The sequence below is a fragment of the Armigeres subalbatus genome, chromosome 1 (genome assembly GCF_024139115.2).
Source record: "Armigeres subalbatus isolate Guangzhou_Male chromosome 1, GZ_Asu_2, whole genome shotgun sequence".
Lineage (NCBI taxonomy): Eukaryota > Metazoa > Arthropoda > Insecta > Diptera > Culicidae > Armigeres > Armigeres subalbatus.
This window is the reverse complement of record NC_085139.1, coordinates 267,936,634-267,951,918: the sequence shown is the minus strand read 5'-3', so window position 1 is coordinate 267,951,918 and position 15,285 is coordinate 267,936,634. Positions and strand designations below refer to the sequence as shown.

Here is a 15,285-nt window from a genome sequence, read left to right as displayed (position 1 = left end):
CCGAAGCAATGTGTCGACTCCTGCACCTTCCGCCGATAGAATAAAACGCCCCGCCAATAACATCGATTTTGTACCTCCTCCAAAAGCTTTGGCAGCCCCAACTTACATCATGTGGAAAATGGATCGCAATCTGTTACCAATAGAGACGATGTAAGACCCAGAAATCCCTTGTTAAGAGTTGCTGATGCCAATCCTCAACCCATCGATGTCGAGTCGTTCTACGTCACACCTTTCGCGCCGGACCAGAGTGAAGACGATGTTAAATTGCATGTCGTCGACATTTCTAATGCAGACCCATCACTAATAAAAGTGACCAAATTGGTTCCTCGAGGGAAAAACACAGCCGATCTCTCCTTCGTATCGTTCAAAATCACCGTTTGTAAATCCTATTCGAAAATCATCGGCGATGCCTGGTACTGGCCGGAAGGAATAACAGTACGATCGTTCGAACTGAACCAAAAAAATGGACCTACTCTACGCATGCCGAACAACAGATGAACTTGAAAGCTCTCAATGTAAATCGAATCTCCTATACAACGTACCCAGGACGCACAGCATCAGGCACATTGGAAGCCCCAACGCCCCCCATCACAGTCGTGACCCTCCAGCCAGCGTCCAACAGCCGTCCTGGTCCTGTGTTTGGGTCCGGTGAAAGGGGCTTCCAGCCTGCATCATCAGGCAAGTACAATCGATCAAAGAACAACAATCGCTCTGATGATATTTCATCCAACAGCCGCCAAACAATCTTCGACTCGGATTTTCCCATCTGTAATCCACCAACGATTCATCGTCCGGGACGCACAACGAAAAGCACTTTGGAAGCCCTGAAGCCCCCACCAAAGTCGCGATCATCCAGCCAGCGGCCAACAGCCGTCCCGGCCCTGTGGTTGGGATCGGTGTAAGGGCTTCCAGCCTGTGCGACCAGGCAAGTACAACCCTGTTACGAACACTGCTGGCTCTGAAGCTATTTCTCCCAATAGTCACACCGATTTCTACGATTGGCACCGCTATATAACATGCAACCTAGCAATTCAACATCCGGGGCGCACGAAAAAAGCACTTTGAAGTCCGGAGCCCCCCACCACAGTCGCGACCATCCAGCCAGCGAACAACAGCCGTCCCGGCCCTGTGGTTGGGATCGGTGTAAGGGACTTCCAGCCTGTGCGATCAGGCAAGTACAATACCATCGAGCACACTGCTTGCGCTGATAATGTTTCCTCTCGCAGCTGCTTTCCCTGCTCTACAGACGAGTCAGATTCGAATGTGCAGCCATCAGTGCCAGTCGGATCCTTGGGATATAAGCCTCTCTCATTCTACTACCAGAACGTCAGGGGATTGCGCACAAAGATCGAAAGTCTACGTATGTCAATGGGGAGTTGTGACTACGATGTGCTTATTTTCACAGAAACTTGGCTCCATTCCGACATCTCGAATGCAGAAATTAGTTCAGACTACACTATTTACCGTGGTGACCGCAGTGAATCAACAAGCCTACATTCACGTGGCGGGGGCGTGTTGATTGCTGCCAAAAACAATCTCGATTGTGACACAGTATCTCTAATGAACTGCAACAACCTTGAACAAGTCGCAATCCGCATCAAGTTAGAAAATCGTTCTATATACATAATCGCGATTTACCTCCCGCCTAACACTAGTTCTGAACTCTATTCTACCCACGTCGACGCGGTACAAAGTATTATCGAGCAATCTTCAGAGTCCGATATTATTTTGTCAATTGGGGGTTTCAATCTACCTAACTTGCACTGGCAGCTGGACCACGACATCAACGGATACGTCCCCTCAAATATGTCCACCGATCCTGAGAGAATTCTTATCGAGACTTTGTTTGCCACTAGCATGCGCCAGATGAACGGTTTCGGTAACCATAATGGAAGACTTCTAGATCTCGCTTTCGTTAACCTACCTGAATACTTCGATCTTTTGCTGCCATCTTCCCCGATGCTGCCGTTAGACGCACATCACGAGCCTTACATCTTGCTTCTTGATGATCCTGGTCCGGAGTCCGTCAATCCTGGCGACCGAGATGCGAGCTTCACATTCGATTTCAAAACATGTGATTTCAACACTGTGAACAGAAGATTTGCCGATGTACATTGGGATCTACTGCTGGCCAACAAAACAGTGAACGAGATGGTCCAAATCTTCAACGAAAAGATTAACACAATCATCAACGATCATGTTCGAAAAAGACGCGCGGTTCTAACGCGGACTTTAACAAGCCATGGTGGACTTTTGAGTTGCGGAACCTCCGTAACAATCTCAGGAAATCTCGCAGGCGTTATTTCCGGTTAAGATCCGCTAACGATAGAGACATCGTTCGTGAACTGGAAATGTCATATAAGTCGCTTCTCTCCTCCTCATACAACGAGTACATCACGAGGATCCAGTCGAAAGTTAAAAACGACCCTTCTTGCTTCTGGGATTTCGTAAAGAAACGAACATCCATCAACAGAATTCCACCACGTGTGAACTACGAAGACAACATCGCACAATCCAACACTGAAGCTGCCGACCTTTTTGCTGATTTCTTCGAAAAGGTGTTCACCAAATCGCCGTCCGCGCAACGTAACAACTTCTTCGCTCACATTCCTACTCATGACATCGCCTTGCCCATCATTCAGTTTTCTCCAGATGAGATACAATACGCCCTCGACAATCTTGACGGAAATAAAGGCGCTGGCACGGACGGCTTTCCCCCTCCTCTTTAAAAATGGTGCTACAACTCTGAATGGACCGATTACAAAAATCTTCAACCGCCCCATGAGTGAAAGGACGTTCCCGACGGTATGGAAAATGGCGCGAATCACACCGATCTACAAATCAGGCAACTGTAGCAGTGTCAACAAGTATAGAGGCGTTTCTATACTTTGTTGCATAGGCAAGGTTTTGGAACAGCTGGTACACAAAATCGTATATGGAATAGCGTCTCCACTCATCTCTAATACACAGCACGGTTTCATGAAGCAGCGTTCTACAACGTCGAACTTGATGTGTTACACAACAGAAGTGTCACGAGAAGTTGATTCGAGGCGACAAGTGGATTCCATATATATAGACTTTGCTAAGGCGTTTGATACTGTTCCGCATCTAATTATTGTCGACAAAATTAGGCACATTGGTTTCCCAGGATGGTTTGCGGAATGGGTTTTGTCGTATCTTACAGGCCGACAAGCGTTTGTGGCTGTCAACAACACACCTTCCCGGATGATACGCATATCTTCTGGAGTGCCCCAAGGAAGCGTTCTTGGTCCACTTCTTTTCAATATCTTCATTAACGACCTGAATACATTGATTTCATCGTCTAAACAGTCATTCGCCGACGACCTTAAATTTTACCGTGTTATTTTCTCCCAATCGGACTGTGAAGAGCTGCAAGCTGATATCGATAAAATACTGATATGGTGCAACAACAACGGTATGCTCGTGAACGAAAAGAAGTGCAGTGTTATTTCCTTCACACGACTGGAAAACCCTGTGAATTACCAGTACACAATGGGAACAGCTTCACTGAACAGAGTACACTCAGCCTGCGACTTGGGAGTGATTGTTGATTCAAAGCTCAGATTCAATGAGCATATTGGAATCATAACGGCGAGAGCATTTGCGACATTAGGATTCATTCGACGCCATGCCTCCTGTTTCACCGACATCTATTGTTTGAAAACACTATACTGTTCACTAGTACGCAGCACTCTCGAATATGCAGCACCGGTTTGGTCCCCTTATCAGCTGACACACATTTTTTCTATCGAACGAGTACAGAGGAAGTTTATAAGGTTTACACTGCGGGAGCTTCCATGGAGGGACCCCACCAATCTTCCCCATTACAAGGATAGATGTCAGTTGATTAATCTTCAGACGCTTAGCACCAGACGGGTAAATCAACAACGGATATTTATATTCGACCTACTCAACGGTATCATCGACTGTCCAGAGCTTCTAGAACAGATCCCAATTAACGTTCCTTCACGGCGACTTCGCCATTCACCGTTTTTTACCCTTCCACACCACAGAACTAACTATGGTTTTTACAATCCATTCGATTCTTGTTTACGTTCGTTCAATGATGTGGCTGATGTGTTTGATTTTAATATGTCAAAAACTATGTTTGTTAATAGAATTAAGGAATTAGATTAGGTATTTTTATATAAGATCAACAGTCTGTACGAATTATTCGAAGACGGTGTTAAATAAAATAAAATAAATAAAATAGACAATGCTACACCCGCTATAAGCCTACGCACCTGACTTTGCACCGCCGATCCATTGGACATCATTCGCGATAAAGATTTTATTGCCAATGAGGTCTTTTGGCATACGTATAAGCATACGGATAATCGACGTGGCTCGTAAAATTGAGTTTATCGTCGATCATCACACCCAGATACTTTAATGACTTCACGGAGGTAACTGTGGAGGTTCCTACGTTTGCCCTTGCTTGCTGCAACCCATGGTGGTTATGCACCACAACAACCTCAATCTTGTTATGTGCTAACGCCAACCTCCTTGAGCCATTCTTCGACTCTGCTAACCGCGTTTTTTTTTTATTCCGTTCAGACACATGCTCGTGTTAGCTCATCACCACTATGGCCCAGAGTCCGATTTTCCCACCATAGTGATTCTTCCAGCAGTTCTGGGTGTTCTGGTGTCCTTGTGGTTCTGATGGGGGTATAGCTAACCATAAAACGTATTTCCTGATGGTCACTAGCGTTATACCCTCCGTGAACCTTCCATTCAGGCTCCACCATCCATCCCGCGCTGCAGAAGTCCTCATCGATGCATGACTCGTCATTCGGTCCTCTGAACGTTGACGCTTGGCCCTCGTTCAGCAGGGCTACGTTCATTACCGCTAGAGACTCTAGCAGGATAAACCTCTAGCGTTGGTGAACCGAGAGGCCCAATCCACTGCACGCACGTTTAAGTCACCTGCTCCAACTAATGGTTTAGGATCAGTTAGTCTCGCTACAAGATTATCTAACACCCTAGTATACTGCTCTATGCTCCATCATCAACTCCGTTTACCTTTGTTATAATAAAACCCACAACACCAGGAGATGACACTATCTCCTGGATGGGGTACCTCCCGCAAGTCTAGATGGTCACTATTCCGGACTTATCCGCAACCTAACTGCTATGTTTAGCAGGGATGCGGTACGGGTCGAACAGCAAGGCAATGTCAGTCTTATTCTCGACTACCGACTGTTGTAGCAGCGCTCGCGCTGCTTCGCAGTGGTTTAGATTTAGCTGAGCTACTTGCATGACCGAGCCCGTCTGGAGCCCACCGGATGGTTGCTTGTTGTCTGTGCCAGGACCACAGATCAAACACCTCGGTGCGGCCTGGCAGGTGTGAGCCTTGTGACCTTCAGCTCTACATCAGGACCTTTGCAGCCATATTACTTATGTCCGTAATCGAAGCAGGTATTGGAATGAGGCAACCTGCGTTCCAGCATAATTTTTCCGCAACCGAATCGTGGTATCCTGGATTTCAACGTCATACTGATCTCTCAGTGCAGCTACCAGCTCACCGACTTCGGTAATTTCGTCTAGGCCTCGGCATTGAATTACATCTACTGGACATAGGGCTCTCAACTAAGCCGCATCACCCAGCACCTCTTCTGTCAACTTTTAATACGCGGAACTCTTCCGCGCAGCATCCTGCTTCAGGACGAGGATCATCTCGCCCTTCTGCGTTCTGCGGTTGCAGTTGACATCATCCGCTGGGCCAGTGATCTTTTTATCGCCCCGCAAAACCTTCAGAACGTCAGCATAGCTCACCATCAGCTTAGACGATATTTGCTTCGCCTCTGTCCTTCCTGCAATGACCATGGGAAGGTGCGCCCTTTCCTCTACGGGCACTCCTCTGCTTGGCCAATGGCGCCTTCGTCTCCTCTGCCGTTTTTCGCTCCTTCTTCGTCTTTTTGGGATTCACAACTTCCCTCCAGGGCAGGCCTTCCTCCCGGCGAACTTCGGTAGTACTCGTAGATGGAGGAATTGATTTCCGTCGTTCCTTAGGGCCGGCTACCTGCTCAACCGACTCCCGACGGATTTTAGTAGCCTTCTTCTCGTACCATAACGGCTTGGTGCTAGCTCCCTTCAGGTCGGTTGCCACACTGACCTTACTAAGCTTTGGAGTTGCTCCAGTAACAGCCATGCGTCTGCGGAGTTCTACAGTCTGGCTTTCTGCCAGCTGCTTTTCTTCCGTAAGGACTCGAATCTTCGACTCGGCTTACTTCCTGGCCTCCACCGCTTGGCCCATCGCCAACTCTTTATCCTCGGTAAGTTGGCGGATCTTTCGTTCCGCCTCCTTACTTGCCTGCAGCAAGGACTTCCACTCCTGCTTTGCCTCTATAACCATGTTGCAGAGGGTCAGCACGGACTTCTAAAGGTCCTTGCTGTACTTCCCGCCGTTGTCCAGAAAGGACATGATTACGTCCGTTACGTCTGTAATCACCTCAATTTTCTGGCCTCCACTCTCCTAGTCAGGGTAGCTCCGTCCATCTTGATCTTGATGGCTGGCTCCTCAGACCTGCCACGCTCTTCTGTATCTCCTGCCTCTGGCGATCGGTGGGGCAACCTGTTAAGGCCATTTTGTCTGGCGAAAGAATCCACTCTTTCGTCAGACCAGATTTACCTCGCTAGTTCCTTCAGGAGTTCTTCGGGACGTTCTTCCAGGAAGTTCCTTCAGAAATTCTTCGAGATGCTCCTTCAAGAAATCTTTGGGAAGCTTCTCCAGGAATTCCTATGAAATTTCCAACAAATTTCTCCAGGGATTCCTAAAAAAGTTTCTTAAAGAATTTCTTCGGAAGTTCCTTCAGGAATTTCATCGCAAGGTCTTCCAGGAATTTCTTCAGAAGTTCCTTCAAAAATTTCACCGGAAGCTTCTCTACACACTTAGATTATTTTACACGGTAATTTTTATTGTACGGTATATTTTTATATTGTACGGTAATTTTTTACCGAATTCTCAACAGCTGAACGTTCGGTGAACGAATTAAATACCGAACGTACGGTAATCGGTTAGGATTGCTGAACTGTTAAAAATTACCAAAATGTACGGTAATTTCACCAGAATATTTACCGTAGGATTTATAAATCTAATCTATGCCAAAATTTAACATTCAATATTCATTCAATTGATTGTAATAACATTACATATTTTATATCGAGACGGTTTACACCGTCTACATACCATTTTTATCAAAAATTGTATTGATAATTCTTTCTATTCTTTCTTTATATGAAGGACGATAAAAATCTGTTGTTGTCGAATACAAGATAATGAACGAGAGGGCGATAGCGCTGCTTCGATACCAGCTTTCCTGTTCCAGTGACCTCCAAAGCTTAAATTATAAAATGAATGAATGAAGGGAAATACTAGAAATAACAACCACAACTTGCATAAAACTTTTTCAATGCGAATCACAATATGCATTCTACATAACCTTAAAGTTACACATTAAAACTTTCTGGAAGATTGTTTCTCTGGAAAAGTTTAACAAGATAATTAAAACACACATCAATAGTCAATTGTATAACAATTGACTATTGATGTGTGTTTTAATTTTATATGGCTCGCCTGTTTTCAGAAAGTTTTGTGAGAGCGTATTTTTTCCTGTATCGACCGGAATGGTTGGCGAATGTCTTCTTCTTCTTCTTCTTATTGGCATTACATCCCCACACTGGGATAGAGCCGCCTCGCAGCTTAGTGTTCATTAAGCACTTCCACAGTTATTAACTGCGAGGTTTCTAAGCCAGTTTACCATTTTTGCATTCGTATATCATGAGGCTAACACGATGATACTTTTATGCCCAGGGAAGTCGAGACAATTTCCAATCCGAAAATTGCCTAGACCGGCACCGGGAATCGAACCCAGCCACACTCAGCATGGTCTTGCTTTGTAGCCGCGCATCTTACCGCACGGCTAAGGAGGGCCCTTACATGGTTGGCGAATGTCATGTACTTCGGTAATCTAGATAGTCTATTAAAGTTTGCTTCAATTCTAAATTACCGACTTCGGTACAATTTGACAGTTTATTTCTACAGAGCAAAAACAAACAATAATTGATTGAACCAGTAGCTCTTAGGGCTTCCATTCCCGGAAACGATTTCCCGGGAAATCATATTTCCCGGGATTCCCGATTCCCGGGATTTATGTATCAGTTTCCCGAATTTCCCGGGAAATGAACATACTAAAATATTTTGTAATAATTGTCTTATTTTTTTTTAATTTCATGCTAACTGATTTTGGAGTATCAATAACATTTTTTACTAGCATCATCTCACTATTTATTTCACTTTTGAAGTTTAAGAATTACAGTCATAACTGAAAATGTTACAGAAAGAATCATACGGTGCTTTCCAACACGTGTTGAAGAGAGGCAAGACAAAGAACCAGTTTGTATCTATCGTTCGTTTATTCAGTAGGTTCAAACGTCGGTAAGCGTTGTGAAGTCGAATTGAAAATTTAGTGTCTGTGGTGAAACAGCAGAGCTATCAATGTTCGCAGATACTGAGGCAATAGCAGTGACCGCTTTGGCAGGTTTGTCCTATTATTGTCAAAGGTTTTTTAAGACCTTCAATCCTTTTTGATTCAATTCTTGAACAGACTCATATTCCGCAGACTCGTTTGTATTTTGAGATATTTCTGAAATATTTCATTTGAATATTTTATAATATTGGTGGGCTAACAGATCTTGATGGAAAAACGGATTGTATGTCTTTAGTATGCGATCATTACAACTGTCTTACAACAAATACTCGCAAAACTTTTGCAATTTGATGCGTTTTAGGTTCGGTTAAAATGCAAAGTTTGACTGAAAAAAAATGTTATAGTCAGGATCATTAAAGTACGACAATCAAGCATTCGCCTTAAAGCCCTTTTTGCCTTTCTCGTACAACTAAGTTGTACCGAAAGGCTATCATTTTACTCCGAAAACGGACTTTTTATAGCCTCTGAGACCCATAGTATTATATACCAATCGACTCAGCTCGACGAGCTGAGCACATGTCTGTATGTCTGTGTGTATGTATGTGTGTGTGTATGTGTGTGCACAAAAGCTATGAAAAACATTAGACAACTTTTCGTATAGAAATCCTTAACCGATTTTCTCGCAACAAGTTTCATTCGACAGGAGAGCCTTGTTGATCACTATTGAATTTTATAACGATCGGTCATTGCGTTTTAAAGTTATGAAGAAAATGGTACATCGAACCATATAAAACCCATATAAGGTTGGTGTCTTAACTAAATGCGAGAAAGGCACCACCAACGCGAGGTGGATTAATCTTGGTTTTTTATTTCGAATGGAAAAATTCTCATTTCAAATATTTCATCTGCTTTGAATACAAAACGTGTTCAAGTGGACGTCCATGAATAAAAATGGTTTATCCTTCAAAGTTGACCAGAAGATTCTATGCACTAAAAAAAGTCGTTGAGTATAAGAATAGTTCATGTTCGGAATATTTTGGCGATAATAGAGGAGAATCTCTCGAAGCCGTCGTTGTCCAAAAACTGGAAATGCGGATACAACCTGAAAAAGTTTAAAAAAAATATGGAAAAGTAGCACATAGTAGAGCTCATCAGGACACTGCAGATCTTACTCTTGATCCAGAGCAGATGCTGATACTTATGACATGGTGAACGTTTTGTAGAAGGAGTAAACTTCCTTCGTCTAACTGAACAAAATCTTTCTCAGGCTTTTAACAACTCATTCATCATTTAAGGACAAAATAGCAAGCCTCCCTGATGTCGAATGTATATTTTCAAAACCATATTTTACGACAAAATTTTAACTACGATTTTGAATTAGTTTCGAGAGTTTTTTTTTATTTCCCGGGATCCCGGGAAATCCCGGGAAATTATTATTTCATTTCCCGTTTCCCGGGAAGTTGATTCCCGGGAAAAATGGAAGCCCTAGTAGCTCTGTAGGCATAACAACTCAGCAGGCTATAACAGATGTAGATTCTGAGAACACTGACTCATGTACAAAAACGACTTTAGCCTTCGTGAATGCCTTTTTCAAGGTTTTTTTTAACAAAAAGAAGTGGTCTTACAACTCACCAGATTTAAACAGAATTTATCATTAAATATAGTCCAGTTTGATAACAACAGCCAGCAAAACACCGAATATATCACTGAGACATTTCAAATCATGTCAAAATCGTCAAAAATGTCTTATAAGTGTCTATATAACATCATGCGGCCATCGTTATTATTTTCCGACACGGTCGATGGCGTACAGACTCATGATACAAACTAATGAAGCTTGGTTCATGTAATCTTCTCATAATAACATACAATGCATGCTGTTTTTTTTTTAATTTATTCAAAAATATTATTGTGAACCTGTTTTGTTGTACAAATAATTTGCAGATACCCTGTAACCAAATTAATTTGGTACAGAAACTTCCAAACAATATGGTTCAAATTTTGATGTTAATATCCATTATTTATGTAAGAGAAACGAAAGATTCAAACTAAAAGATATAACTTGAAAACTATGACTGTTAGATAAACAATGAATATAGCATAGCATATCTGACCGCACACTATCCTGGGTTGGCTGTCGATAGGACGTTAGATGCGCCAGAAAAACAGCCTGGAGCTAGGCATGTTTTTCATCCAACGACCCCTTTGTTCAAGACCTGGCCAGGTCTTTACAATCAGTGGGGATTTGTGTGGGAAGTGCTGATTAGATACATACTTAAGAAGATGCAGAGAACTCGCGCGACCTTCATAGGTATCTTGAGTTGGAGTTTGGATGGGTTATTAAGGGGTGCTTTTCTCGGCGAAAAAGTGTAAATATTATATTTTTATTGGTATTGATATTGTAAAAGCTAAAAGGTGATGTTTTGTTGTCGAATGAAATATGAATAAATAGATTCTGGCAAAACAATTGCATTGATTTTGCAATCTGCAGCATATTTCTGAAATAATAAATTGTAGTAATATTAATATTAGGTAAATCGTTTAGGACAAGATGATTGCTGATAAATGTTTATGCGAGATTATTAAGTATGCACCTTTTTGTCCTTTTCCTGCATCCTCTCCTAGAAAAACTGCACACCATCTGTGACGGTCCGCTGGATCTAATAGTGGCGTATGCTGACGATATATCGATTGTGATCACGGACATAAGGAAACTCAATGCTATCAAGCAAACATTCCTGGACTTTGGTCGATGCTCTGGATCGTTATTAAACTTTGACAAATCATTTGCAGTAAATATTGGACCTCAGCGTGATGGAGATGATACTCTCTGGCCACGGGTGTGCGAATCAATCAAGATCTTAGGAGTGACCTTCTTCAACTCGCAAAAACGGACAATTGATTTCAATTGGAATGAAGTCATTAGGAATACGTCACGATTGATGTGGATGTTCAAACCAAGAAATTTGAATCTACACCAGAAGGTGATAGCTCTCAATACATTCATCACGTCAAAATTATGGTTCCTTGCATCCACATTAAGTATCCCGAATCAAGCAGTCGCGCGCATTACTTCGCACATCGGAAGCTTCATCTGGGAGCGATACCCCTACAGAGTACCTGTAGCACAGCCAACACTACCTCAAGAAAAGGGGGGACTCAATCTCCACCTTCCCATGTACAAATGTAAAGCTTTACTCAACACCAAATTTCTCAAAAAATTTGAATATACACCATTTGCCAGCTCCTTCAGATATTGTATGGATAATCCTCCAAATGTGGCTGCAATACCAGCCCTGTATCCCTGCCTGAAGAATATAGCAAAGACATTACCATACATTCCGCAACAACTAAAAGATAATCCATGCACCGCAGCTATATACAACTTTAATAGAGATGGTTTGCAACTTCCAAAAGTCGTCGAAGATAATCCAGGAGTTGAGTGAAAGAGGGTATGGAAGAACATAAGAACCAAGGAACTCACATCTGTGGAGCAATCTACATACTTCCTTCTAGTGAACGGGAAAATCCCACATGCTGCGCTTCTACATCGGCAGAACCGTATAGCTAGTCCAATATGTCAATTGTGTTCTAACGTCGTAGAGGATCTGGAACATAAATTTACCACCTGCGAACGAACCAGCGCATTGTGGAGACATTTTCAACCAAGGTTGGAAACAATCCTGGGTTGGAGAGTACGTTTCCATGATCTACAGCGCCCGGAACTAAAGGACGTACCAGGAGAAGCAGATATCAGGCACTTAAATTATTTATTAGCTATATATATTTCATTTTAAATGCTAACGATTTCTCTGTATTGTTCTCTGTGTTGTTTTAAATTGTTTACAAATGTAAATTGTAGAATGCGTCCTAATGTTTAAAGCCCCAATAAACGTGTTTACAAGAAAAGATTATTTAAAATATATGGAGCTCCGTGGTAATTTAAGTCTTTGCAGACCTTGAGAATAATATATAAGCATTTGGCTATTAAAATATTAACTAATTTCATGCCAACAAACTCGAACGCAGACATTTACGTTTATTGCTAAATATTAACTTTTAAACCCAGCAGCACGTTCAAACTAACAATAAGCTGCCCTACGGAAAACGCACCGCACTGCCACTATTTTGAAGCGATTGAATAATCTGGATCTGCACGATCTAGAAAATGTGAGACAATTACAGATTTCCATGATATACGGAATCAAAAATATGTGAAGGTAAAAGTTTAGGTCATGACAATAATCTCAATCTAAAAAATCTGTGAGGTATCAGAGAATGCCCCAGATCTAGAGCAATTAAATTTACAAAGATCTAAAAATCTATAAATTAGGTAAACTTCTGAAACATCATCATCTCAATTTCACTGTTTTCAAACAGAATGCTTTCAAAAGACAACGGAAAACGGACAATACTCAGAAGACCAGTGAGGAATATTTCGCTTATCGAAGAGTTTCCACAACTACACAGATAGAAAAATCCACTGAAATTTACGCTAAAAATCATGCACATAAATGGAACGTCAATAATAGCGTAATTCCACACGGGATATAGCCTGAATGTATACAATATTCGACGTGAATCGTCTATATTGCATGCAAGTTGTAAGCAATATTGTTAGAAAGAGGACCAATTCAACGAAAAATAGCGTAAATGTCCGCATGACAAATTGTACGCGCTGTTTACTTTTCATTATTTTTTTCTGTGTAGAGCACAAATCGTAAATCGAACAATCGTCTCATATGCCTTACATACACAACTCTGTCAATTTAAATAAAAATAGAGCCTACCAAAACTATGAGATCTACAAATTATTGTTACTTCATTGAACAATATTATTTAAATCTACATCTTTTATGAACTACGTTCTATACTTGAACACTTTCAACAAAACATTGAAAACATTTTCAAATGAAAAGCCAAATGCGTTTCTATTAAGAATTGTATTACGCAGTGAGATTTAGTGAAAGATGTAATATGTATAAATGTTTCAAAAAAGTTTGAATTATTCAGCAGCGCAGCCGAATTTTTTTTATGATATTAAAATTGGAAATATTAAAAATTAATTTTTAAATTCCGCAAAATTTCGTTTAATTTCGTTAAAAGTAGGGGAACGGTTGTAACGTTCGACGGATATTTTGAATTAAATTTAAAAGAAATTCAAAAGCTTTAGACGTTTTTATCTTTTTAAGCAAAATAAATTGTAAATAAATTTTGAAATCAGTTTTTATTATTGTAATTAAGTTAAAGACAATAATATTTAGATTGAATTAAAGCTTAATTATTGTAAAGTAATTATTTTTGTTCTCTTCTGTCTATATTTTATTTCATTTGAATTAATTCAGCTTTGGACGTTTTTATCTTTTTAAGTAAAATAATGCTAGAATTCGTTAAGTCGGCTTGACGATTCAAAGTCCAAAGCGAGACCAAAATACAATCAGACTACTTGACTGTCTTGGGGTAAGGTACACCGGGGCAAGTTGAAACGGTTTTTTCAAAGTTGAAAAAAGTGAAGTGCTATAAAAAAATCGCTTTTTAATAAATTTTGAATCCGTTTGCGGTGTTTGCTAGTTCGGGCTAAAGATTATACATAAAAATTGGCAACATCACCAAACTTTTTTATAAATATTTTGTATATTTTTATGTGCATCATTTCAACTTGCCCCGCGTATCGGGGCAAGTTGAAACACTGCGCTACATACATAGATAATCTATTTTTTCCGTATTAAAATCACAATATATGTACTCAGTGAGACTTAAATTGCACGAGGTTGTAAAGGTGACTAAATTCGCATAAGAGCCCCATGTAATTTTTTGATGATTTTGATTTTCTTTCTAGAAACTAGCTATAAATTGTCTCCTGTTTAAGAAAAACTGATAACATAGTAGGCTTTGTTCTAAAATTTTTAAAACCAAATCCCTAATTGTGTCGCCTCGTCTTGATATTTACTCGCATAAAAGTCACATTCCAGATATTGATATTCTTTATCAAAAAATAAACTTAAATATGGTCCATTCAAATGTCTCATATCAATATATACCGTAGGACATCGAAATCCGTACTCTAGACTAGACTATAGAAATCGAATGCAAATGAAACGTTTGTCATTGACAAGGGAACATTAAGGCTTCTACTTTTGAAGTGTTTCACATTTACACATAAAAACTACGAAAAACATGAGAAAATTATGAATTAAGTCAACTACTCCTGAATCGAAATCCGTCCACCGCGCCCGGATTTTGAATCAAAGGATCATAATCCGTACAGCTATTTTTAAACTAAATATTTAATTTGAAGCAGACTGATTAAACAAACTACCATTGTAAAAAGTTCAATACGCACCTTGAAAAGCGATCCCTTCGTTTTGTAGTCCACTTATCTTATGTAATGATTCGCAATTAGCAATTAAAAAACAGTTACCTCTGGTGTAATTATGCTCTACCCGTAGAACAATGGCGGCAGAAACTCCACGTTTGGTGGGTGGCGACTTGTTTTTGATTTTTGTTGTTTTAATTTCAAAGCCTACTTTCCATTTCATTGCCCTAAAAGCTTACTATCAAGTATCTGAATTTTAGAAGAAAAAAATTGCGAGGGAGACGTTTTGAATCGTTGTTTCAACTTGCCCCGCACCACACATTTCTATTTGCCCCGATGGGTTTAATTTGCGGAGCAATTTCAAACGACCGAAATACAAAAATTAAAATGGATCCCCCATCAATTTTCATAATCATTATGTTTGTTCAACATTGAATGATTACCTACCGTGAAATTTTAAGGAAAGCACTCTTCCAAACAACATTTTGAGACCTGTTTTATTGGCACGTAAAAAGTTGG

General features: G+C 40.7%; 1 protein-coding gene across 1 annotated transcript; it reads left to right on the top strand.

The window, feature by feature from the left end:
- Positions 1 to 1,016: 1,016 nt before the first annotated feature.
- Positions 1,017 to 2,729, top strand: LOC134207301 (uncharacterized). Its single transcript, XM_062683023.1, has 5 exons — positions 1,017 to 1,171; positions 1,227 to 1,360; positions 1,406 to 1,601; positions 1,656 to 2,199; positions 2,241 to 2,729. The coding sequence occupies exons 1-5, from the start codon at positions 1,017 to 1,019 to the stop codon at positions 2,727 to 2,729; spliced, it is 1,518 nt and encodes a 505-aa protein (XP_062539007.1).
- Positions 2,730 to 15,285: the final 12,556 nt, after the last annotated feature.